Source organism: Dipodomys merriami, unplaced genomic scaffold, assembly GCF_024711535.1.
Source record: "Dipodomys merriami isolate MVZ:Mamm:240054 unplaced genomic scaffold, mDipMer1.0.p SCAF_599, whole genome shotgun sequence".
Taxonomy (NCBI): domain Eukaryota; kingdom Metazoa; phylum Chordata; class Mammalia; order Rodentia; family Heteromyidae; genus Dipodomys; species Dipodomys merriami.
In genome coordinates this window covers 295,795-322,878 of record NW_027206178.1, presented here as the reverse complement: position 1 = coordinate 322,878, position 27,084 = coordinate 295,795, and the positions used below count along the sequence as shown (strand labels likewise).

Sequence of the window (27,084 nt, the reverse complement as noted above, 5' to 3'; positions counted from 1 at the left end):
ACACACAGACACACACAGACACACACACACACACACACACACACACACAGACACACACACACACACACACACACACACAGCAGAAGACAACATCCTTAAAGGAACATGACAAAATTGCAAAAAAGATACCAAGTGATTTCATTGGTATCTTTTATCTCAAACTTCTAAAAAAAACCCATCTCCGGTATACTTTCCTTCACAGTGAAATTAATGCTTAGAAATTTTAGATGGGAAAGACGTTAGGATGAAAAAGCCACCCATTCTATTCTGGTACACTTAATATTCAACTAAAATCTAAGTCCATAAAACTTCCACTGAGTAGTGGGAGTTCTCTACTCATGAGACACAAGTAAACACAACCTAAATTCTGTTCTCCATGCTAGTCTTCAAAGGTATAAAAAAAGGTGTATTCTCCCTATCTCCTTTCCTTAGATTTTCATATTCATGATCCATTAACTCTCTAACTTTTTAAGACATTAATACTAGCCACTCTTCCCAGGGTTCTCCATGATTTTTATTCCCCTTCTAAAACATGGCTCTGAATGACAAATATCCTTCAAGTCTTATGAAATCACTGCTGTTTACTATCCAAACATACTTCTAACTCCTGTTTTCCTTGCCCACTAAAAGCAATTCCTGATAAAAAATTTCTGAAAATGCCAACACTTTAATCTTCCAACATCTCAAAGCATCAGAGTTAGACATTAAACCATTCTAGCTGCTGGGAGCATGAGGAGAAATGAAACTTCCTGTCTCTGTAACTCCTGAATTTGAGCTTATCTGTTTGAGAATACCATACCTGCACTCACAGCATGATCTGACAACAATTACAAAATCATAAAGAACCCAACAAATAAAAGTGAAGATACCAGGCCCCTACATTCGCCAAAATAACATGCAATACTCTATTTGTAGAGTTCTTCAGGGAGAAAAATAAATTCATTTTTAAACACATAGTGTGTTAGTCACAGACAAAGTAGCCTCACTTATGCAAGCATCATTAAGAACAGTGCCTCATATATGGAGTAATTTGCCATGTCCCATGAAGTTATCTCTCCATTCTACTGACCCATGCACTATGGACCCGAAAGTAGGTCAATCCAATTCTCTCTTAGGTATTCACAAGTAGTGATAGTGGAACCTATTAGTATCTGATAGGTGTGTATGCCAAGACGCAATATAACTCTGAAGATGGAGAAAGACAGGTAGAATAAATCTCCTTCCAGAGAAAAATGATAGAGATGAGCACAGAGTATTAAATGAGAAACAATAAGGGCTATGAGAGATGAAGAAAACAAACTGGTCTTCAAAATTTTTCCATATGGATTAGAAGTGCAGGTTTCCTTTTGATAAATACAAACTTTCAAGACTAAACCTTGGCACAGGCCAAATTTTTCTTAAAAGAGACCCAGAAACACAACAAATCAAAGAAAGATTGGACAAATGGGATTGCATGAAATTGCAGAGCTTCTTGCATGGCAAAGGACATAGTTAGCAAGATCAATAGAAAGCCCATGGATGGGGAGAAGTACTTCACTAGCCATACAACAGACAAGGGTCTCATATCTAAAATATACCTGGAACTCAAAAAATCAAATCTTCCAAAAACAAATCCTCAAAGAAACAACTACCCAATAAATAAGTGGGTTAAAGACTTAAAGAGAAACTTCTCTGAAGAGGAAATAAGAATGGCCAATAGACACATCAAGAAATGCTCAACCACCCTAGCCATAAAAAAATGGCAAATCAAAACAACATTGAGATACCACCTCACCCCAGTTAGAATGGCTAGAATCAAGAACTCTAATAACAACAGATGCTCGAGGGGATATGTACAGAACCCTACTGCATTGTTAGTGGGAGTGTAAACTTGTTCAACCACTTTGGAAAGTAGTATAGAGGTTCCTCAAAAGACTACATAGAGCTCCCCTATTACCCAGCAATCCTATTTTTGGACATATACCCAAATGATCACAAACAAGACCATCCTAAAGCTATCAGCACAACTATGTTTACTGCAGCATTATTTACCATAGCTAAGATATGGAACCAACTCAGATGCCCCTCAGTAGATCAAGAAAATGCCAAAAAGAAAATAGAAAAAAGGCTAGAATGTACCTCAGCTCAATGGCAAAACCTTGTCTAGCTAGTGCAACAACCTGGGTTCAATGCCCAGTTATCAAAAAACAAAAGGCAGAAAAACAATCAAACAAACAAAGAACAAAAGGCAAAAAAATAGCCTTAAATGAACAAAAATACTTTTTGGTCCTGACAGATTTAAATTCACCTAGCCCTGGTTGCCAAACAAAGTGCTAAGCAATTCTTATATTCAACATATATGACAATGTAATTTTAATACGTAGAAGTCCTTGAAATTACTTCAGAGGCAGAGTAGAGGGATATCAGCAGTTCCAAGACACAGATCTCTAACTGGCAGCTGGATTCACAAGACAACACACCACACCTGTAGAATGTCCCCATGTCCTTAGTATCAAAATTGCACAAGCTAGCTACTGAATCCAAAGTATCCTAGGACTTAATGTTTCCATATATAGACCTCCAGCATGTTTGACTTCGGCTGAAATCTCACTGGGACTAGGGATCCCAAGGGAAGTCTCTGCCTTTTCCATGATATTTGAAGTATCTTGTCCTAGAGAAAAATCAAAATGTGTTGCTCTTCATTAAACAAACTAAACAAACTAAATTTCAAAAATGTAATATCAAAGTCCATGTGTCTAAAATCATGATAGCTATAAGACAGTTTATTTTTAACAATTAGGGTTATTAATCCTTGGAAATATCTCCTTAGTATAACATTTTTTATACAAAAACTCTGATACAACATCACTAAAGAACAGACACTTATAGCAATTCCTAGACTTCATTCTAATACGAAAATGCTAACAATTCTACATGCGATGTCTATCATCTATCTTATGATCACTTGTCTTCAAACAATAAATCCCTTGAACAAATGTAGAAGGAGATTTATTAACAAAGTCCCTTGTAACAATGTAAACAAACACAGACAGTCATGAAATGACTGATGATCTTACACACAGTTGCTAATGTAGCTGAGCCTGAGGAGAGCAAGGACTTGTTCCAGGTGCCCCAATATCCCCATCTGGCCTGGGATATATCTTTGGAAAGTTTCCTACTGTCCCAGTAAATGAGCGGGGGAGGGAAGACACAAGAAAGTATGAAAGGGCTGGGAAGGTGGCTCAGTGGTAGAGCGCTTGCCTTGCATGCCTGAGGCCCTGGGTTCGATTCCTCAGCACCACATAAGCAAAAAGGAAAAAACCGGAAGTGGCGCTGTGGCTCAAGTGGTAGACCGCTAGCCTTGAGCTGAAGAGCTGAGGGACAGCGCCCAGGCCCAAGAGTTCCGGCCCCACGACCGGACCCCCAAAAAAAAAAAAAAAAAAAAAAGAAATAAAGTATGAAAAATTAGAGAGCAATAGTATAATATACGTAAGTTATCTAATTATTAGCCAAAGTATGGGGAACCAAATAATATTTGCTTAATGCACTGCTTGACTGACAGACACTTGCATGTTTTCATCATGTAGGCACCATGCAGCAAAGGTAATTACTGCTGATGGCATTTATAGAACTGAAAAACTATTATTTATGGTTGTAAAAATAAGTAAAGAAGTTCAATCCTAAATTAGCATTGAGCTCGAGTCTCTTAACCCCAACTTCTTTTTCCTTGTACCAGGGCCTCACACGTTTGGTTTGCTTGCTCGTGACTGGCACTCTACCAATTGAGCCATACCTCTAGTGTAGCATTTTGCTGAAATTTGGAAATTGAATCTGCATTTCATCTGGACCTAAGCATCCTCAGGAGCTAGGATTACTGGTGTGAGCCAGGGGTACCAGGTTAACCCCAATATTTTTAAATCCCAATATTTTATAGAGATTCTAGCTGGGCACCAGAGGCTCACACCTGTTTTCCTAGCTACTCAGGAGGCTGAGTATCTGAGATCTGAAGATCACAGTTCAAAGCCAGCCCAGGCAGGAAAATTCATGAGACTCTTATCTCCAATAAACCATTAGAAAACCGGAAGTGGTGCTGTGGTTCAAGTGGTAGAGTGCTCACCTTAAGTTGAAGAGCACAGGGACAGCGCCCAAGCCCAGAGCTCAAAGCCCCATGACCCACAAAAAAATAGAGATTCTAGTCAGTGGCTGTCTGTAATACCTGAAAAGGGAGAACTTCTGCAGTCTCAGGGTTCCTGGAAGACCCAACATCTGGTCTTTTCAACTGGGCACTACAGCTTCCATTAACTTTCTTGATTGGCATGTTGGTCAACAGATTCATTAGTCTTCACAGACTCAGAATTCTCCACTGACTCCCAGTTTCCATCTTCATTTATCACTGGAGTCTCAAGGATCATCTTTATCAGAAAGCCCAAGGGAAAAAAGTGATTGAGGTCAGCTTTTTTAGTATACATTATTTGTCTAAATCTTTTGACACTTTCACAGAGTCACAGGCAGGAACATTAGTAAATTAATACAGACAAGATCGCACAGATCTTCCCCCACGTTCTCCTAATAACAGCTTCCATAACTGAAGCATAATTCATTGTGGCAGAATCCACCAATCTTCAGATTTCAACAGATTTCAACTGAAACTCTTTCACTTCAAGAAGTATAGATGAAATTACATAGCATGCCACTTGTTAAGAATTTTTTACACAGCATTTAAGTCCCTCCAGACCAACTTCTATTGTATTAAGACTTTTTTTATTGTTTCTGAATAGTCCATGGTATAAATGTACTTTGGGACTATCACAGAAATAAGATGATTCAGAAACCTTATGTATAGGTGTTTATGGGAACCAAAGCGTTCTCTTGGGCTACTCAGTTTAGTTTTAAATGTTACTGTTAGGCTGGGCATGTGCCTTAGCAGTAGAAAGTTTGCCTAGCATGCATGAAGCCCTGTGTTTGATTCCTCAGTAACATATGAACAGAAACTGGCACTGTGGGTCAAGTGGTAGAGCGCTAGACTTGAGCAAAAAAGCTCAGGGATAGTGCCATGGCACTGAGCTCAATCCACAGTACTGTCTCAAAACAAGGTATTATTCTATTCTTTTCCCAAGTAAACTATCACTTCATTTTCCTAGTGGCAATGTATGAATAATCAAGTTCCCCTGAATTCTGATCAACCTTGTGTTGTCACTATTTTGATTGAACCATTCAAATAGGTATGTAGTGGTACCTCACTGAGCCTTTTAAATTGCATTCCTCTAACGGCTGGGACAAAGGCATCCTTTTATGTGCTTATTTGCTGAATATATATTCTTCAGTGAAACATTTATTTGTATCTTTTGGTCATTATCCAATCATTCTGGTTTGGTTTTTATCATTATGTACTACAGAGACTTGAGAACACTGTTTATTGGAGATTTAATTCCTCTACTATATGGCTTGCAAATATTTCACGCTAGTTTATAGTTTATCTTTTTCCTGTCTTCCTAGAGTCTTTCCCTGAGCAAGTTTTTCATTGTGAGGAGGTTCATTATCTATTTCCCCTTTTACTGACTATCCTTTAAAATCTTTAGTAATCACTTCCTACTAAAACTCTTCCAGAGATTTAATCTATCCAAAAATATTTCTGTCAGAACAGTTTTTTAGGGTTTTGTTTCCTATTTATAGTGGTGGCCCTAGGGAACAAAAGATGTCCCTAATCCTTTTGCTTTTGTTTTTTAGATAGCGTTTCCCAATTTGTCTAGGCAAGCCTCAGACCATGAATTTCTTACCTCTGCCTCTCAAGTACCTGAGATTACAGGCATACACTACCATGCTTGCTATCTCTGAAACACTAACTTTTTGTTTGGTCTGCTCTTAAACCTTAATCCTCCTATCTCCTTCTCTGGAGTGTCTAGGATTATAAGTATAAAACACTATTCTGGGCCTTTTGCTATTATTAAAAATATTCATCATAAATATACCAAAATTCTGTTAGTATTGGAACATTTGATGTGACAAAAGAGATGACGATTGACTTATATTTTACACTTACTTTTTTTTTTACAGGGCTAGTGATAGAACTTAAGACCCCACACATACCAGGGAAGAGCTCCACCATTTGGCTATATCCATTGAATTCCTACTTTAACATTTTTTTTGCCAGTTCTGGAACTGGAACTCAAGGCCTAGGCACTGTCCTGGAGCTTTGTTTGTTCAAGGCTAGCACTCTAACCCTTGAGAGACAGCCTCACTTCTAGATTTTTCTGTGTATGTGGTATTGAGGAACTGAACAACGGGCCTCATGCATGGTAGGCAAGCACTATTACTAAACCACATTCCCTGCACCTCAGATCAACTTTTAAGCAACAATTCAATTACCCAATCTAATTCCTTCCAGAAGAAGAGAAGGAGAATCAAATACCATGAGAGAATAAATGTATTTCCTCCTCTTTCCTTCACTCTTCTCTTGTGCTCTCTCTCTTTCTCTTTCACCCTCCTTCACCCATACACACAGGTATGTATAAACTATTTTGTAGAGAGATGGATTACATGTAGGAAAGAGCCAATATATGACAACAAATGTTTCAAACAGATTTTAAAAACTTATTAACAACTAAGGCAGAAAGACCAGCACACTACTATAATTAAGATACATACCAAAAATGCTAACAGAAAGGAAAACACCCATTTGAATCAGGAGACATGATTCATACACAAAGAACCAAACACAAGTCTAGAGCTTGGAGTGTCAAATCTAGCCTAGAGATGTTTTTAATTTATCTATATAGTGCCTAAACTTTTAAATGAGTTCCATGTTTAAAAACCAGTCTTCATACAAAAGTGCAAGTGTCCAATTTCCCTTGAAAACTGAAAGATCTAGCAACAAAGGCTATATAGTGACTGGTTAATAACTACTTCATGCCAAATAGCTACTGGTCCTTTTAGGCAATGCTCCTGTACCTCAAAATTGGCACTTGAATTCAATTCACTCATTTATGTTAACTTGATTAGCCCCATAGTCATCTGCAAATACCTGCCATTGAGACATACATCAGACAGTGACAGGTGAAAATGCCAGAGAGAGTGTTCAAAGGTATAAAAACAATCCATGAGAAAGCTCAAAGGTATACATGATACCAGTTGCCTGGAGCCATTAAAATACCGGGGAGAAAAAGAATCACGAGGCATGAAATCAGAAGGCAACTTTAAGATACCTTGGAGCTAAGCTGTAGGGGTGTGTGTGTGTGTGTGTGTGTGTGTGTGTGTGTGTGTGTGTGTGTGTGTGTGTGTGTGTGTGTGTGTGTGTGTGTGTGTGTGTGTGTGTGTGTGTGTGTGTGTGTGTGTGTGTGTGTGTGTGTGTGTGTGTGTGTGTGTGTGTGTGTGTGTGTGTGTTGTATACTATGTGTAATGCATGCACTATATGTAATACATACAAAATATATCATTGTAGAAATGTAATTCATTTAACTTCATATGATATTAAGACATACTCTGAAACAGGAAACAATGGAAATCTCTATACTTTGGTCAACACCATCTAAATTTGAATCTACATGATTAAAAATCATTTAGAGGGGCTGGCCAGGTGGCTCAGTGGTACAGTACTTGCCTTGCATGCATGAGGCCCTGGGTTCAATTCCTCAGTACCACGTAAGCAGAAAAGGCCCGAAGTGGCACTGTGGTTCAAGTGGTAGAGTGCTAGCCCTAAGCTGAAGAGTTGAGGGACAGCACCCAAGACCAGAGTTCAGGCCCCAGAACCAACCAAAAAAGAAAATAAAAGATCATCTAGAATGTGTTAGGATGGAAGACAAAGAGTTTATATTGTTTATACTGTTAATATTATTAGTAGAAGGAATGTAGATACTCTACTCTCAATAAATTCATCATCTCGCAGCAAACATAAATAAATAACAGGTAGGTGAAAGTGCAATTGCATTATTTAATGGTTTCCTAAGTTTTCTGGGTACTTTATGATGAATTGGAAAAGAGAAATATGCCAGTAAATTAAGAAAAAATAAGCCAAAGGGATTCATATTTTTAAGGAACCAAAATGCATATGCTTTGTGTCTCTCACTCCTACCATCAGGCTGCCTTTTCCCTCCTTTACCCTTCTCAGCAATCAAGGCTTACCAGCACCTTGCTCCTGCCGACCTCAACTTGGGGAATACCATGCACCCAGGCAGCACATAGCCACTGCTGATGCCTATTAAAGCTAACTCACTTTGTGAATGTCAGTTTGGAAGGAAACTATCTTGCAGAAAAGCTTATAGGCAAATCTCCAACATCAGGCTAGGTTCTCAAACAGAACTTGAGGCACTTCACAAGCTGGGCCATTTAGAGATGAGGCAGAAGATCTTGCTGGAATACCAACCTGGCCCATGTCCATCTCAACCAAAGCATCTGGTTCCCATCTGTTTCCTAAGCTAAACCTGCACAGAGATACCCTTTGAAGAAAATCTCTTTGCAATTGAACTATAGACTCAGATTATTTGCCAATTACCATGTAAGAAACAGTGGCCTCATCCTGAAAAATACTGACAAGGATCACCTTAAGTAGATGACCAAAGATACATCCAGGCAATGAGACACCAGAAATTGATATGACATAACTGAGCTTTCTCATTCAGTTATAAAATTAGGCACAAACAAACAAAGAAACCAATATGCCTAGCTGGGTTCCAGTGGCTCACCCATGGAATTCTAGCCAATAAGGAGGCTCAGATCTGAGGATGTTGGTCCAAAGCCAGCCCAGAGAGAAAAGTCTGTGACATTCATATCTCCAGTGAACACCAGAAAACTAGAAGTGGGTGCTGTAGCTCCAAGTGGTAGAGTGATAGCCTAGAACTAGCTCCAAGAGAGCACCCAGGCCCCGAGTTCAAATCCCAGGACCAGCCAAAGTAAAAAAACACCCACCCAAGTCACACTGGGAGGCTTCCCACAGGATCAGTAGCTGCCCTTTTCAAAAGTGTCAAGCTCATACTAAAGAAAAGACAGTGGAAATGTCACAGACTGGAGGAGGCAGAGGAGGGCTGACAGATCAAGGGAAAGCAGGATCCTGGATGGATCCTGAGTGGGAGTGCCAGTTCTGAGGCTTGAACTCAAGACCTGGGCACTGGCTCTTAGCTGTTTCGCTCAAGGCTGGCACTCTACCACTTGAGCCACCACTTTACTTCAGGCTTTTTGATGGTTTGTTGGAGAGAAGAGGCTCACAGACTTTCCTGCCCAAGCTAGCTTTGAAACTTAATCCTAAAATCTCAGCCTGCTGATGAGTTAGGATTACAAGCATAACCCAACAGTGCCAGCTATATTTTCTGATTTATCTTGCAATAAAAATAAAAAGATTGGGGGGGAGGGGGGAGGCTGGGAAGGGATGTGAAGGGTAAACAAAGGAGGAGGCTGCAATGCTTGGTAAGAAATGTACGCATTATCCTGCCCACGTAATTGTAACTCCTCTGTACAGTATGTTCACAAATAAAATTAAATTAAATTTAAAAAAATAAAATAAAAAGATTGTTTTCAAAATACATACTTGGGAGGGAACAAGGGAGAGGCTCTGCTAGTACTGTTGACTCTAGCCGTTTTTGTCTTATGCTACAGCTGCAGGGCAGGCCACATGGGCAGGGTGTGGTTCAGGCACAGGCTCATCCTGCCTAGAACAAGGAGGTAAAAATGAGGTGTACATAGTTCTGACAATAGCTAGTGGTCTTGTTTGGCCTTCTAGTGTAGAGAGCAGAAGGAAATAAAATGAGGAAATAATAGTTGAGGGCACAGTATGTAATCTCATTATGCCATGACAAGATATTTGTTCTTAACCTGTCAAGCAAAAGAGAAAAGGTATATGTTTCTCATCAAGGATAGATACCACCTCAGTGGTCACTTCTCAGTCCTCTTTGCAAACAAATCCCAATTTTGTCTCATCATCCATTCTGTTGGTTTCTGTGTTTACATGGGATGTCTGGTGCTGCAACTGCCAACTTGGGATGATGAACTTTAGCCTGTGGAGAATATACTCAGTATGGTCAATTCAAAAGATGGTAGGAATATAAATATAAGAAGACAGACTAGGTGCCAGTGGCTCAGGCCTGTAATCCTATCTACTCAGGAAGCTGAGATCTGAGGATCATGGTTCAAAGCCAGCCCAGGCAGGAAAACCTGTGAAACTCTTATCTCCAATAAACCACCAGAAAATCAGAAGTGGCCCTGTGGCTAAAGTGGTAGAGTGCTAGCCTTGAGCTGAGTTGCTCAGGGACAAAGCCCAGGCCCAGAGTTCAAGCCCCATGGCTCACAAAACAAAAGACAAAAAAAGAAGACAGTACTGAGCCACTGAATTAATGAATTCTACCGTCTCCCTTGTGCTATGGTTATTATTTTTTTTCTTTTTTTTTTGCCAGGGCTGAGGACTGAACTCAGGGCCTTGCACACGTGCCAGGCTTGCACCCTTCCCCTGGATAACCCCCCAGCCCCACTGTGGTTATTATTATGTGAAATAATAAATCTTCCTCTCACTGAAATGAGTTAGGCCTTCTAAAATTACACCTAAAAGCAACCAAAATTATGCTTGAGTCCTAAGGGAAAATAAAAGGCATCTAGAAGTAATACAAGAAGAAAAATATAGGTTAAAAAAATAAAATAAAGGCTAAAATGCATTATGTGCGTAGGGCTCTGAAAAATCTCCCAGGCCTGAAGAAACTCACCTGGAGTTTCAGAAGCCAGCTCCAATTTACATTTACCCATCTAAGTCTAGTTGCTATCAAGTTCTTAGAGGCAGTGATCCCTGAGAAGAGGAAGAAAAATGAAAGGGAAATAAAATTGAACAACTGCCAGTGGAGAAACCAGCTTTACATGATCCATTTCCTTCCAGGGAATCTCTATTTGTCTGAAGAGAATTTCTTCATCAGATCCCTGGCCCCAAGTCAGAGACAGGTATATGAGGAGGAGACAGGACAGGGCAGCCTAAGATGGACAGTGACTCATCTGGAATGGAAGAAAGAGCTAGCATGTGGCAGAGACTGAGCCCAAAGCTAAGCCTGACTCGATCCAGAACCTTCCCAATGCACTGTCATGCCAGAAATGAAAGCCAAGCTGCAAAGCCACCAAGAGCTGCTTCTAAGCCATTCTGAAAAGTGCCCACATTCACCCAGGCGTCTCACCAGAGACCCCAGGTATAGTCCAGCAGAGCACTTGAAAGCAGAAACCCAAGAAGCAAAGCAGGTGGCCTGCATCCAAATTCAAGAAATGTAACTCACTCAATTGTCACTCTGGCCAGGCCTGAGATTTCCAGTCAGTCCCCTACACTCTAGCCTGAGGACAGTACCTATTAGGATGAGACCATATAAGACATGGATGAAGGCCCTGTCTGACTGCCACTGCCATTAAGAACAGCATTATAGATGGGTGCCCATGGCGCATGCCTGTAATCCTAATCAGGATGCTGAGATCTGAGGACCATGCTGTGAAGCCATCCTAGGCAGAAAAGTCAATGAGGCTCCTTATCTCCAATAAAGCAACAAAAAAGCCAGAAGTGGAGCTATGACTCAAGTAGCAGAGTGCTAACCTTGAGCAAAAAGCTGAGGGACAACTTCTAGGATGGTGGTGTGGGGAAAGACTAATACCACAAGCCCCTTTAGGACAGGTGCTCTCACTTATGCCCATTTCCTTCAGAGCATTGCATAGCCCTCACCTTACTGACTTGCCTCTCCCTGTTTTAACACAGGATATTCACTTGGCCAGTCTATCTTGCAGCATCCCTAGCAAAGCAGCTTTTTCTCTGGGGTTTAACCAAGGAGCCAATACTGTCTGTGATTGGTTAACTGTGCACAGTCCAGAATCAATGATACCTGGGGTCCATCTGGCTTGGCCATCTACTGTTGTAGCTTACAGCGTATTGTTCAACACTTCTGTTTTCTTATAATAGTTCTTGCTCATGGGTCCTAACGGTCACAATAAAATAACTAATAGGGTTACTTGTGTACACACACACACACACACACACCACTGCAACAGTACTACAAGGGAAACAAGGCAACTCAACAGGGAGCTTCAGGATTCAAACATCTACCACATCCTAAGTATTTCCTGTTCCTTCTTAAGTAATTATTAATATTATTCCTATTTTGGTGCAAGTACTGGAGAGTGAACTCAGAGCTGGGACACTGAGCCCCACTCAACTGGGGACTGAACTATCCCTAAGCTTTTTTGTTTTTGTTTTTTGTTTTGGGTCTGGTCATGGGGCCTGAACTCTGGGCCTGTGCACTGTCCCTTAGCTCTTCAGATCAAGGCTAGCACTCTACCACTTGAGCCACAGCACCACTTCTGGCTTTTTTCTTTTATTACTTATGTGGTGCTGAGGAATGGAACTAGGGCCTCATGCATGCAAGACAAGCGCTCTACCACTGAGCCACCTTCCTAGCCCCTCCTTAAGCTTTTTCTGCTCGAGGCTAGTGCTCTACCACTTGAGCCACAGCACCACTTCTGGCTTTTTTCTTTTTTTACTTATGCGATGCTGAGGAATGGAACCAGGGCCTCATGCATGCAAGACAAGCGCACTACCACTGAGCCACCTTCCTAGCCCTTCCTTAAGCTTTTTCTGCTCGAGGCTAGTGCTATACCATTTGAGCCATACCTCCAGTTCTGGCTTTTTGCAGGTTAATTGGAGATAAAGAGCCTCACAGACTTTTCTTTCCAGGCTGGCTTCAAACCAGGACCCTCAGATCTCAGACTCCTGAATTGCTAGGATTACAGTGGTGAGCCACCCGCACCTGGGTACAATCTGTTTTTTGAATGTTTTTTTGAATGTTTTTTATATCTATTAGATATGGAGATTAGGAATCTCTGCTGCTCTCTTTTTTTCTTAGCTGTATTTTCTTTTTCTTAGCCCCTTCCTTAAATGATTCTTTATTATTTATTTATTTATTTATTTTTATTTATTTATTTTTTGGTCAGGGGTCCTGAACTCTGAGCTTGGGCACTATCCCGCAGCTCTTCAGCTCAAGGCAAGTGCTCTACTGCTTGAGTCACAGTGCCACTTCTGGGTTTCTAGTGGTTTATTGGAGATGAGAGCATCATGGACTTTCCTGCCTGGGCTGGCTTTGAACCATGATCCTCAGATCTCAGCCTCCTGAGTAGCTAGGATTACAGGTATGAGCCACTGGCGCCCAGCCCTTAAACAATTGATTCCCTATCTGGTAAGAGGAACAATGATTTCACCTCCTAATGAGTAGGTTGTCACAGATAGCAGTCTGTGAGCATGAGACCTGGCATATAATAACTACTTACTGAAACAGGCATGACCTGTAAGGGCAGAAAGAAAAGGAGCTAATGAAGGGGACTCCAGGAGTACAAGGCAGCTCTTCTCTGATAACACTAAGAGCTCCCAGAGGTCAGGAATAGAATCCTCAGATCTATGACCCCACATGGACAATAGGCTGATTCTCTACATATCTGATTTCACAGCGATCTTAGTACCAAGAGTGGCTCCTTTGTGCCAGGACAGGAAGGAAGGAAGAGGACGGGGGGGCCATAGACAGGCAGCTCCTGAAACAGATCACCAGGTGACAAAATGAAGACAAGAGTATAATCAGGAGACCATCACATCCTCTGCAAGCTTCTCCCACCAGAGGCCAGCAGCAGAGGAAGGCAGACAGCCCACTGTGGGTGAACATGAGCACCACACTGGGAAGGCCCAGAATGGTGAACCAAAGAAATATAGGAAGGGGAGAGCTTTGGAGATGTATATCAGCTCTGACTTTTACCAATCTTGAGATTGCTCCTCATGGTCCTCAATTTCCTTATCTGTACAAGGTGGAAAATTATCATCTTGATCAAATACAAGGACAGGGGAGCCCTTGTTCCAAAGAGAGACATAAATGGTAGTCATGTTATGGAGATTTTTTTTCTGAAGGTAAAAACTAACCTCCTAGCCAGATACTAGTGGCTAATACCTGAAATCCTAGCTACTCAGGAGGCTAAGATCTGAGGATCATGGTTTTCAGCCAGCTCAGAAAGAAAGGTAAGTCTTTGAGACACATAGCTCCAAATAACCACCAAAAAGCCAGATGTGGAGCTGGGACTCAAGTGGTAGAACACCAGCCTTGAGGAAAAACAAACAAACAAAATCTCCTGGCCTTGCATTTAAGACCTAGCCCTGCATTCAAGCCCTAGGATCCGCAAGAAGGAAAAAAGGAGGAAAAAAAAAAAAACTCTCCTCAAACAAGAATACAAGCTAAGAGGTTTTCAGCTGAATGCAACTAAAATAAAAATGGGAGAGCCCGTTGTTTCCTGAGGATGACTATTTATGAGGCCAATTTCATTTTCAAGTGCTAATGAGTCCCCAAAGCAGACCCATGTACAGCCTGGAGTCCAGAAGAGTGGGAAGACACCCAACCCAAACTTTGTGGAAGCTCCAAGGACACTTGTGGCGCTCAATCAGAGTGTAATGATCAGAGCAATAATCTAAATAATGAACAAGATAAAGTGTGGTGGAGGGGAGGAGAGAGAAGATACAGGTGGAAAGGAATAGTACTTAAGTTTTTTGTATTTCCTCAAGACAAACTTCTGTCTGGAATAGATTAATTCCATCTATATATTAATGTGGATTACTAATTAATGAGTTAAAAATGCTTTCAACACAAGAAGTGCTAAGAAAATGCTTAAAAATAATGAGTCTCTGGGTATGTCTCCAAAAGAAATATGCTAGCTTCTGTAATTTTCTCTCTCTCTTGTAACATTTAAAATGTTATGGTTTGCCAGGCATTGGTGGCTCCTGCCTGTAATCCCAGCTACTCAGGAGGCTGAGATCTGAGAACCGAGGTTCAAAGCCATCCCAGGAAGGAAAGTCCGTGTGACTACTATCTCCAATAAACCACTAGAAAACCTGAAGTGGCACTGTGGCTCAAGCAGTAGAGTTCTCGCCTTGAGCTGAAGAGCACAAGGACAGTGTCCCAGCCCAGAGTTCAAGCCTCACAACCAACCAAAAAAAAATATTATGGTTTGAAGGAAATGGAAGGGAATCATGGAAATTCACTTAAAGCACAAAATCAGGAAATTGGAAAGCCTGGTCAGGTAACTAACTTCCTTGAAGTCCTATGAACACTATCAATGCACATTCCCCAGTGCGCTGAGAGCGCTGTTGCACACATCTGAGCTGCAGTTCATTCTTGGGATACTTGAGCATAGATGATGTCTTGAGTGTCTTCATAGCCCTGCCACACAACACTTTACCAGGTGCACAGCAAACAGTCAATAATATGTTACATCACCAGGTCTTCTCAAAAGAGATGGGCATGCCTAACTATGCAGGAAGCTGAGATCTAAGGATAGAAGTTCAAATCCAACACAAACAGAAACATCAAAGAGACCCTTACCTCTAATGCATCAGCAAAACCCTAAATTGGAGGTATGGCTTAAGTGGTAGAGTACCAGCCTTGAATGAAAAAGCTAAAGGACAGCACCCAGGCATTGAGTTTAAGCTCTAGTACTGACACAGAAAGAGATAGATTGGGAGGTGGGGGGGGGGGGGGGAGTAAAGTTTAAAAAAGGAAGAAAAAGATTTTTGGCATTGGAGAACTATGAAGGCCCACGGACTAGGTGATCAAGGTCAAATTGACAGTGAAAATACATCAACTTTGTGCTAAGAATGGCATTTACTTCTCTGGTTTTCTCCTCCCAAATCCATGAACTTCAATCTAAAATCAAAAACACATGAGATGAATCCCAACAGATTCTAAAGCATGTCTGACTAGGGCTCCTCAAAACCATCCAAGCTGCCCCCAAACAAGGGCAGTGTCAGAAGCTGTCACAGCCAAGAGGAGCCCAAGAAGCCATAGCAACTCAATGTGAAGAGGTTTCCTGGAAGGATTTTACAGAAGTAGAAACAAGCCTGAGAAGACCCAGAGCCCAGCTAAAGTCTCACAGACAGAGCAGGAACCCCAACCTTCCCTCATATCCACTTGGTGAAAAGATTCTCACTGACAAGCTGATGATGCTTTCTTTACATGTACAGTGACAAGACCTTTGTAAATTTGTCACTGAAATGCAATTCTCAGAAGTGGTGCTGTGCCTCAAGAGGTAGAGCGCTGACCTTAAGCTGAAGAGCACAGGGACAGCGCTCAGGCAAAGAGTTTAAGCCTCACGACCACCACCAAAACAACCAAAAAACAACTAATAATCCTAAAATGCAATTCTCCTTCTCTGGAAACCCCAACTTCTCTTGAACACAAGTCCTGTATAATTTGGCACTGAAGCACCTCATGGACCTCAGAGCATCATGTAGCGAGAGTCAAAACTGAGGCCCAAAGTGGGAGCCAGTGTTTTCCCAATTTCTAGTTTAGGATCTGGTGCTCTACTTGGGCTGATGCTTCAACACTGGCCAGATCCAAAACTCTCCCTTCTATCCTGCACACACCAAGAACCAGTTTAGGACTCTGGGATAAATTCAAAGACCAGCTTCTGGTCTTTGCTAGCATTGTGGCTGGTGTGGTGCAAGGACATATGTGTGGAAAGTGGTTTGGTATTTAGCTACATGTCCTTTTGCCATGGGACACTATGCCAGGGCCACACAGAAAGTCCATCCCTGGCAGGGTAAGGATCCAGACATAAACACACAGCTTTCAAGGGGCTAGGAAGGTGGCTCAGTAATAGAGTGCTTGCCTCACATGCATGAGAACTTGGGTTCAATTCCTCAGCACCACATAAACAGAAAAAGCTGGAAGCAGCAAGTGGTAGAGTGCTGGCCTTGAGCTGAAGAGCTAAGGGACAGCACCCAGGTCCAGGGTTCAAATACCAAGACTGGAAAAAAAACACAAAAACAAACAACCACCACCACAACAAACAAAAACAGCTTCCAACTAGGGTGTGTGGAAAAGGCAAAGTTCTGCAGGCTGGCGAGGTGGCTGCATTTCCTTCCCCTGTGTGGGCCCCATCCATCAGCCTCCCTGAGGGATCTCAGCTACTTGTAGGGCACATTTTCTAAATGTGAACCTGTTTTTCTTATGAGAATCAAAGTGCTCCAACTAACTGCAAGATCATAAATACTCAAAAGTGACTGTTAATAGCAGTGGCAGTTTGCAAAATACCAAATGGCAGCAAGAAGTGGATGTCATAACTTACTTCTTTGCTCTCCCATGTTCACAGAGGTGTTATGCAGGGTGTTTTTTTTTTCCTGGTGGTTCTCTTTTTTGTTTTGTTTTTTAAGTGATGAGATCTTCTTTCAAGTAGGTTCACAGGGGCTCCCTGGGACTTCAGGCAGATACTAAAAAGAAAACCAAAGAAGCCTACAATTCCAAGCCTAAAAGCTAATTTAAAAAATATGCCTAATATCCCAATGCTAGTGGCGCATACCTGTAATCCTAGCTACTCAGGAGGCTAAGATCATTAAATTATGGTTCATGGCCAATGCAGGCAGGGAAATCTATGAGACTCTTATCTCTAATTAACTAGAAAGAAATGTAGGAAGTAGAGGTATAGCTTTCGTGGTATAGCACCAGCCCTGCATGAAAGAAGCTAAGTTTACCATTCTTTTACACATGAAAAAAATCAGGTCCCAAAAGGTCATTTGTCCAGGCCACTCAGCTACAGGACAAATTGGGAGATGTGAACAGAAGGTATCTAACTTTAGAACTCAGGGCATGGCTCTCACCCTGCTACATTCCCAGTCAAAGCAGACCAAAGAAGGATGGAGGACCTCAGCAAAAACCATCCCTGTGGCCATGTATTGTGGTACTCAGGAAACAGAGGCAAGAAGAACACTAAGAGTATGAGGTAAACATGGGCTACATAGACAGATCCTGTCTTAGAAAAACAATCCTTGTGCACAGGAGCAGCCTAGGGACTATGTGAGTATCACATTATGGGAACCTGTCATTATTAGCTCAATGAACAAAAGGATAAACTTTTAGAAAATAGCCAAGATCCCTATATGAAATGGTGGACATAGAGGCCTAGTTTTGCCACCCACTGTCTTTTTGGCCTTTGTTCCTTTATCACTTAAATGGTGCAAATACCACCTTCTCATTGTTAAGACAATTTTGGTGAGCTCACATATGTGAAAAGTTCTTTGAAAAACACAAAGTGCTGTATAAATTGTGTTATTAATGAAAATCTCTAAAAATTAAGTCAAGTTGCTAAAATTCATTCTCTCAGATCCCTTTTCCAGAGGCAGAAAGTGAGGTGAAAAGAGATGAAAATAACTTGCCTAAAGTTCCAACATTGAGAAGGAATGTCACATACATGGCAGGAGGTCTGGAGTGTCATTTGTTCTTCCTGCCCTCCAGTCCATCCTGTTTACCACTGCACACACACATGCAAATACACACACACACACACACACACACACACACACACACACACTCCCCTCTTTAGCAAACAAAGGTGCTGGGCAAGTAATTGCTAGGCCTCAGAAGGAGGACACTAGCACTTCTAGTGTCACTGCTGTGACCTTTGACCAAGAGGAGAACTTTCAGCACTAGAACAGAGCTTCTCCCATACAGATAACATTGGGGAGAGCAGAGGGTCAGCAGCCCAGTACTACTGCCAACAGTAAGGAAATAACTCCAAGTTCCTCGTACTTGCAGAATCCTACACACTAGACCATTTTCCTCGGTCCCCATCTCCTCTATTTTCTGACATTCAGTAACATTGTAGAAGGATAAGTTACAGAATCCTACAATCAGGGTTCATAGGAACTCAGATCCTAAGGATTGCCTACTCTAACTCCTCCCATCTGGCATTCCAATTTCCTCCAGTTTCAACTTTGAATTCTTCCAAGGATGGGGAGCTCACTACTTCAGGACCAGCTGACACTCCCACACACTTACCGAGATTCCATGATAGAGCAAGCACACAATGTAGCAGGGATGAGGCACATGAACCTTCCTCAGGACTAGCCACAGGGTAGAGGGGCCCAGTACAAAGTGACAACACAGCACCTTTTGTTCAAATATTAATACTTTCCAGATAGCAACAGGAGAAGGTTAAACTAAGAATAAGCCTTTTTCTGCGTCAGCCCTAGAAATTGAACTCAGGGCCTGGCACTGCCCTGGAACTTATTTTGCTCTAGGCTAGCACCCTACCATTGAACCATAGCACCACTTCTAGTGTTTTGTTGTTGTTGGTTGTGGGGCTTGAACTCTGGGCCTGGGCACTATCCTTCAGCTCTTCCGCTCAAGGCAAGCACTCTACCATTTAAGCTACTGTGCCACTTCTGGTTTTCCAGTGGCTTACTGGAGATAGGAGTCTCATGGCCTCTCCTGTCCAGGCTCACTTTGAACCTTGATCCTCAGATGCAGCCTCCTGAGTAGGTAGGATTACAAGTGTGAGCCACCAGCACTTGGCCACTTCCAGCTTTTCCTTGGCTAACTGGAAATAAATGTCTCATGGACTTTCCTGCCTGGGCTGGCTTCAAAACAATGATCCTCAGGTCTCAGTCTCCTCAACAGCTAAGATTACAGGCATGAGAGACTAGCGCCCACCCTAATTACAAGCCTCTGTGCCTCTGCATTGCTTCTGATATTAAATTCAGTGGGCCTGAATTCATCTATTGGCTAATACTACTAGTCATTTACTTAGTTGAGGTAATGATATCAATTTCTGGGGCATAAATAAGTTAACTATTTAGGAATCTTAGAATTCAGAGTAAACACCATTTTTGTGCCTCAAATACTACAAGTTGCATTTTAAGATGTGCAATGAGGGGATGGGAAGGTGGCTCAGTGGTAGAGTGCTGGTTTTGCATGCATAAGGCCCTGGGTTTGATCCTCAGCACCACATAAGAGAAAAAGCCAAAAGGGGCACTGTGGCTCAAATGGCAGAGCACTAGCCTTGAGATGAAGATCTGAGGGATAAGGAGATGTGAGGGCAGGGATGGGAGGGGAAAAACAAAGGAGGAGGCAACAATACTTGATAAGAAATGTACTTATTACCTTGCTCATGTAATTCTAACCCCTCTGTACGGTATTTTCACAATAAAAAAATATTAAAAAAAAAAAAAAAAAAGCAGAGGGATAGTGCCCAGGCCCAGAATTCAGGTTCCATGACCAAAAAAAAAAAAAAAGTGCACTGAAATGCATGCTAAAGTTACACACTTAGGTACAGAAAGAGTTTGAGGAGTAAGTAATCTGTACATCACCTCATTCAAAGCTGCAGACTGCTCTTCAGCTGCTGGCTCCTGACACCTCTGCAGACCATGAAGGCACCAGGCAAGAAGAATCACAGCCATCACTGAGGCTGGAGCCAGTTTTGTGGGATCCAGTGTTGAGTTGCTGGAAGGCAGGGAGAGGCTCCTTAAAAAATATGAAATTAAGGCACTGTCAGAATACATCAGTAAGTGATGACATGTCACCCCATCTGGACTGTCCCATTGCAAGATCCCCAGCACCACCGAAGAGGAGGATCCACCAATATATCAGATGGCCAACTGTTAAGAGATTCTCAGAGTGGAAGGAAGGGGGCTCAGGCCTATGGTGAATATGACACTGGCCACCACCCAAACTCAGCGTGTTAAAAGTTATGGATTAGATTGAACTGGTAAAGAAAGTAGAGCTAGATTGGTACTGGTGACTCACACCTGTCATCCAAGCTAGTCAGGAGGCTGAAGGCTGACAATCATGATTTAAAGGCAGTCTCTTCAGAAAAGTCCATGAGCCTCTTATCTCCAATGAAACAGAAAAAAAGCTGGAAGTGCAGGTGTGGCTCAAGTGGGAGAACATCAGCCTTGAGAAAAAAAGCTTGGTTGACAAAGTGATGCCTGGAGTTCTAGTCTCAACTCCAGAAGGGGAAAAAAAGGAAGGAAGGAAATGGGAAGGGGAGAGGGGGCAAGGGGATGAGGGAAGAGGAGGGAAAGAAGGAAGGAAGGAAGGAAGGAAGGGAGGAAGGGAGGAAGGGAGGAAGGGAGGAAGGGAGGAAGGGAGGAAGGGAAGAAGGGAGGAAGGGAGGAAGGGAGGAAGGGAGGAAGGGAGGAAGGGAGGAAGGGAAGAAGGGAGGGAGTGAGGGAAGAGGAATCCAGGACACAAGAACTATCCTGGGATATGGAAGGGGCTAGTGTGGATATGAGACATTGAAGAGTTAAAAGTGGCTTCGTTTAGAAGCAGTAACCCTTCTGCTGCTCATATTAACCTTAGGCCCACCTGAATTGCAGAAACCGTCTTGTTTGTGCTGAAACTGCTAAACCATAGATTACTTGAACAAAGCTACTTTGAAGTCAGGCCCCACTTTGTACTATAGCTGGCCTTGGGTCCCCACAAACTTCAGGAGATGACCAAGCTGGCCCAAGATAAACAGACCCTGTGAACAAACCCAGACCACCAATTATCCCAGCTACAGCTTATCAGAACCCAACTAGCCAGGAAACTCCCTGCTAAGCTTTAACTGCTCTGGAATGCCCTTTAAGACCCAGCCAGTTTGATAACTCCCTACAACCCCTTATTGCCTTGGAATGCCCTGCTGACACCTCTTGTTGCCTTAAATTTGTCAGTCTGTGATTTCTTTTTTTTCTTCTCCTTTTATCCCTTTGTAGTTTTTGCCTTTATAAACACTGTGAAATTTCAGCTCGGGGCTTCCTCCTAAGTTCTGCTGAGTCAGTGTGTGGGACAAAGCCGGAGCTGCAGCCCACCTGAATAAAGCCTTGCTTTTGAAGTGATCTTCTTGGTGGGGGTCCTGCAACAGGCGTACAACCACATGAGTTTGAGTTCCAGCCAAGCCTGGGTGGGAGAAGCTACTCTGCCTGCAACCTTTTTCTCACCAATGCCCCAAGCACTATTGCTTCTCCATATATTTGCTTATACTTGCTTTCTCTAGTTCTGAAGACAGAAATCAAACCCAACTCAGCTTAGCACCTGCTAGCTAGGAGCTTCAATTGTATTCTCCCCAATGTATCCTGGGGAGTATTTCCATCGGGTCTTGCCATTCTGGTCCACTGTAACAGCCCAGCCTTGATGCCTAGCCCTGAGGGCAGAGATGGGGGAACACCCTGACATCTTGATTGTCCTTTTCAGAAACATGGCAGGCACTTGACCAGTCACAGATTGATGAGTGACTGCTACACAATGCCAGAGGTGAAGAAGGGCTGGGGTACAAAGACTGACTGGAGTAGCATTCTGAAAAAGCCATAATCTCTGGGAAGTAGAAGTGTGGCTCCAGTAGGAGAGAACTAGTAATGTGCAAAAAGCTAAGTGGGAAGCCCTGAGCTCAAGCCCCAGTACCAGCACCAATCAATCAATGAGAAAAGAGCTACAATGTGCTCTCAGTGCCACTGGTGATGTGCAGGATAACCCAGCACCAGGGCTTTGGTGCCACACACTGTCTCTAAGAAGCCAGCAGAGATAGCAGACACCATGTCCTTTTTGCTGAGCTTCCTGTAACACAGACTCTTGCAGGAGCAGCCTAAATTCATTTCTTTTTCATTTCCTTGGAACACCACTGCTGCTAAACTAGGACAAATCCTAGAACAGGCCACCCACCTGCCCACCCACCTGTAAGGCAACATGGATTTAACCTGACACCAGGAGATCTCATCTGAGAGCATCCAATTATCAAAGCCAATTATCAAAGCCAAAAAAAGTTAAAAAAAAAAAAGCCCAGGACACAAAGGATAAATCTGGAGTGAAGATGTGCTCCTTCTTGCCAGGCCCAAAGAAACATAGGTCCCATGGTTTCCTTACTTACAATAACTAGTATATGTCAGGGACAAGCAGAAAAGGTCAAAAGCTATGTACATATGACCAAATAAGATGATGTCAAGCGAAATGAACCCCAAGATAGGGACACAAGTTTTGTCTTTTTCTTTCTTGCTATGGTTTCTAACGTATTTATAATGTACCATGTGATTTTTTTTTTGTTTCTTTGTATGTTCTTCCCCCAAGGTATACCCCCTGTTTTCACTGTATTTGATGTCAATGCCCTGTATCTTGTATATACAGTTTTCTAATTTGGGGAGGGAAAGGGAAAAAACAAAATATTTAAATAGGGATACAGGTTGATCCATTGTAACAATGAGATGTACAAGACACTATGTTGAAAAATGAACTTTACAATTTAGGCATGGGTAGGGGGTGTGGGGGTTATGGAGCGTATTTGTGGAGGTGGGAAGGAAGGGATGGTAGGGGAAAAGCAAAAGAGGAGGCAGCAATGCTTGATAAGAAATGTACGCATTACCTTACTCATGTAACTCAACCCCTCTGTACAGCATTTGTACAATAAAAAATGTATTAAAAAAAAGATGTGCTCCTTCTCATCAATAATGCTCTTAAGCATTTAGGTGTTTTCATATCTATTACTTCAACTATTCTTATAAAATTTTCCTGAAAATACTCCAAATTATAGAGCTCAGAGATAATTGTCCTCATTTTACAGATAAGGGCATTGAGGTTCAGAAAGGCTCAGAAAGTGGGCTGGTGCAGGGTTCAAGTAGTAGAGCAACTGAATAGTAAGCAGCAGGCTCTGACTTCAAATGCTAGTACAAACAAAAAAGAGACAGAGGAAGGAAGGCATGGAGGGAAGGGGAGGGAAGGAAGGAAGGGGTCAGGGCTGACATGAAAGGAGGGTAATGAATGATCCCACACTCTAACCACTCTACAATATTCTCTATTCTGCATTCTAAAGAAGTTTGAAAGAGGGGCTGGGAAGATGGCTCAGTGGTAGAGTGCTTGCCTTGCATGCCTGAGGCCCTGGGTTCGATTCCTCAGCACCACATAAGCAAAAAGAAAAAAGCCAGAAGTGGTGCTGTAGCTCAAGTGGTAGAGTGCTAGCCTTGAGCTGAAGAGCTGAGGGACAGCGCCCAGGCCCAGAGTTCAGGCCCCACAACCGGACCCAAAAAAAAAAAAAAAAAAAAAAAAGAAGTTTGAAAGAATGGTTTGATAGTACCTACTACAGTTTCAACTGTCAAGGGCCTTTGCTTGCTAGGCTGGTACTCTACCAAAGACTGGTACACTACCACTTGAACCATACTTCCAGTACTGCCTTTTCCTGTTTTTTTCAAGACAGGAGTCTATTCACATCTTTTTTTTTTTTTAATGGATACTGGTACTTGGGCTTGGACTTAAGGCCTTGTGCTCTCACTTGTCATTTTTCCTCAACTCTGCTGTTCTTGAACCACACCTCCACTTCTGGCTTTTTAATAGTTAAACAGAGAGAAAAGTCTCACAGATTTTTCTGCCTAGGCTGGTTTCACACTGTGATCCTCAGATCTCAGCCTCCACATTAGCTAAGATTATAGGCATGAGCTACCAATGTCCACCTTTTATCTATTTTTCTAGAGCAGCTCCAGGGACTCCTTGAGATTTATCTGCCAAGTAAGAAAGTTTTATTCCTAGGAAAATTCTGTCCCCATGTTCTCAGAGCCTGTCACTACCTCCCCCACAGCCTATGGGAACCTTGTCCCAGACTCCCTATGTTAGCAAAATGAGCTCCCTTCCCATAGTTTAATACACTCCTTCTCCTCTCCACAGCTGAGCATGCTCCCTTCTTAGGCAACACTAGGCCCATTTAAAAACACAGTAAATAATCAGCCTCCACAAACTTAAGATGGCATTTCTCTGGAGCAGCTACAACCATATAAGGCAACAAGAGCCCCTTAGTGTGACCTTCAGGTCTGGGCAGATGCAGGGCCTCTTATCTATTATTTGGACAGCAGCCTAGTCTGCCATGATGAAGCCCCTGGCCCTCACCAGGGTCACTACCTCCTAGTCACTTGTATCACCTCTTAATCCTCCTAGGTTATACAGGTCACCTCAGAAAATACCAGATGATTCTTCTCACTGCTACCCTGTGAGAAGGGGTCTTGCCAGCCCCCCTCCCAGCAATAAACCTACCTTTGTTCTCTGTACCTACCTGTCTCGTGGTTCTCTGACAAAGTGCAAATACTGCTCTTTTTACCTAAAAATCATTTACCATCCCTCTAAATTACCTATACTCCCCAACTCCATGGTGCAGAGCATAGGTGAAGTGATTTCTGTTTTTAAATCTCATTGGATTGTGGGTTGATCACCTCCTATGGTTCTTCCAACTACAAAATAGGATGAGTATATCTTTGTCTCCAGTTGGTTGATCTCAGCAGACTTAAACCTTTGGAAAGAAAAAGGGTTTCTCTTCACCTTATGTGCTTTTCAGAGACCACTTTTATAGTAAGTGGTCTGTTTAGTTCCTTAACAGTATTCTTAATTGTTGGGTGCCAGTGGTTCACACCTGGAATCCTAGCTACTCAGGAGGCTGAGATATGAGGATGGCAGTTTGAAAACAACCTGAGACGTCTGTGAGACCTTACCTCCAATTAACCACCAAAAGTCAGAAATAGAGATGGGCCTCAAATGGTAGAGCATCAACCTTTAAGCAGAACTAAGCAAAAATGCTCTGGCTCTGTGATCACACCCCAGTACTGGCACAAAACAACAACAACAACAAAAAGTCCGCAGTTCCAATAACCACTGTCATATTTATTAATTTGCTTGTTTACCACCTAGGTGTCTCTTCCACAAGAATGCAAGGCACATATCTTGCTGGTTACATAGTTGGTACAACAATAAATGTACTGAATGAATGAATGAATGAATGACTCGATCCATCAAACAACCAATGAATCAATCTTATTTGCATTTGACCACTGTCTAAAGCCCACAATATCTCAATTGCAATAACCAAATTAGGTACAATAGTCAAATAACCTCATGAAGTAGGATAGATAATAGCTTTCTATTTTTCTTCAGCATAAAAATAAAATTAGTGCACAGAAATGGAGGGACAAAGGATGAACAAAAAGCAGTGGTAAGCCTGACACCAGTGGTTCACACCTGTAAGCCTAGCTATTCAGAAGGCTGAGATCTGAGGATCACGGTTCAAAGCCAGCCCGGCCAGAAAAGTCCATGAGACTCTGATCTCCAATAAACCATTAGAAAACTGGAAGTGGTGCTGTGGCTCTAGCTGCAGAATGCTTGCCTTTATCTGAAGAGCACAGGGATAGCGCCCAGGTCCAGAGTTCAAGCCTCACACCGACAAAAAATAAATAAATAAATAAAACAGAGGAGAAAGCTGCAAATACATGAAGGCAGGAGCCAGCTCCTCCCTAGAGCCTCCCTCTGCTACCATCCATTCTGCTTTCCACTTTCTCAGACCTCTCTAAGAAGTCTGTCTCCCTTCTCATGATCAGTCATGGAGCAGAGCATAACTTTTCTGGCAGATGTAAACTTCTAGAGTGTACATCAGGGGCTGCACCTTGGATCCCTTGTGCCATTCATGATGTCAAGCACACAACAGGCTCTCAAATGGCCTCCAATTCTGTCACACTCCTCCCCTGAAGAGCTGGAGTCTGGTTCTCTTCCTGCACAGAGGTAGCATTTCAGATATTATTTCTAACTTAATGAATAGAGCTTCTGCCCCTGCCCGCGGGGTCGGTCAACAAGGGCTCGAAGAGGAACTGACCTGAATGAGAGACAAACCAGACATGAGGAAGGAGACCAAGACAGGGTTCTGATCAAGGTCTCAAACTTTATTTTTTACACAGCAGTATATATAGCACGCTGAGCAGGGTAATTAGCATCAGCAGGTCAATAGGGTTGCTAGGCACCAAAACTGCAAAGTGTATCTTGCAAAAGGTCATAGGTGGGGAATCTTCAGAAGGTGCCAATCAATGTTGTCATAGGTAAGTTTTAAGGCTTAGTGGCTCTTCTTTTTTTGGGTCCAGTCGTGGGGCGTGAACTCTGGGCCTGGGCGCTGTCCCTTAGCTCTTCATCTCAAGGCTAGTGCTCTACCACTTGAGCCACAGCGTCACTTCTGGCTTTTTTCTTTTTGCTTATGTGGTGCTGAGGAATCAAACCCAGGGCCTCAGGCATGCAAGGCAAGCGCTCTACCACTGAGCCACCTTCCCAGCCCAAGGCTTAGTGGCTCTTATGTAAAGTGGTGGAGGTTCTTATGCAAAGTGGTGGTGCCAAGCAATGTTTTCAAACAGGGTATCAATAGGCTCCAAGGCTTAACAGCTCTTATCAAAGGTAGTAGCTGTGTTTTCTAGCAAACAGCACTTGGTTCCCAGCAAGCTTCAAGTATCATGGACATGTTCAGAGACTACATTTAGGTCAAAGAGGGAATAGAGCTGTCAGCTTGATCTTTTCCTCCTTCCTGAATCATTTGGTCTAGGGA

General features: G+C 42.5%; 1 protein-coding gene across 49 annotated transcripts in view; it reads right to left on the bottom strand.

Moving 5' to 3' along the window:
- The window catches only part of LOC138813404 (protein FAM114A2-like), a 185,365-nt gene that overhangs the window by 123,741 nt on the left and 34,540 nt on the right, over positions 1–27,084 (bottom strand). For 29 of the 49 annotated variants that reach the window (XR_011367801.1, XR_011367790.1, XR_011367784.1 and 26 more), the window contains exons 2-4: positions 20,090–20,243; positions 17,074–17,215; positions 4,196–4,391 (exon numbers count right to left, since the gene is read on the bottom strand). Coding sequence is in view for 18 of the 49 variants with exons in the window: in XM_070001814.1 (XP_069857915.1) it covers positions 4,196–4,315 (120 nt within the window). In the remaining 31 variants the exon portion in view is untranslated. Of the gene's footprint in view, positions 1–2,557; positions 2,651–4,195; positions 4,392–9,496; positions 9,618–17,073; positions 17,216–20,089; positions 20,244–24,862; positions 24,951–27,084 lie in introns of those variants that run through there. The other 20 variants (XR_011367796.1, XR_011367799.1, XM_070001802.1 and 17 more) reach the window with 6 other exon arrangements.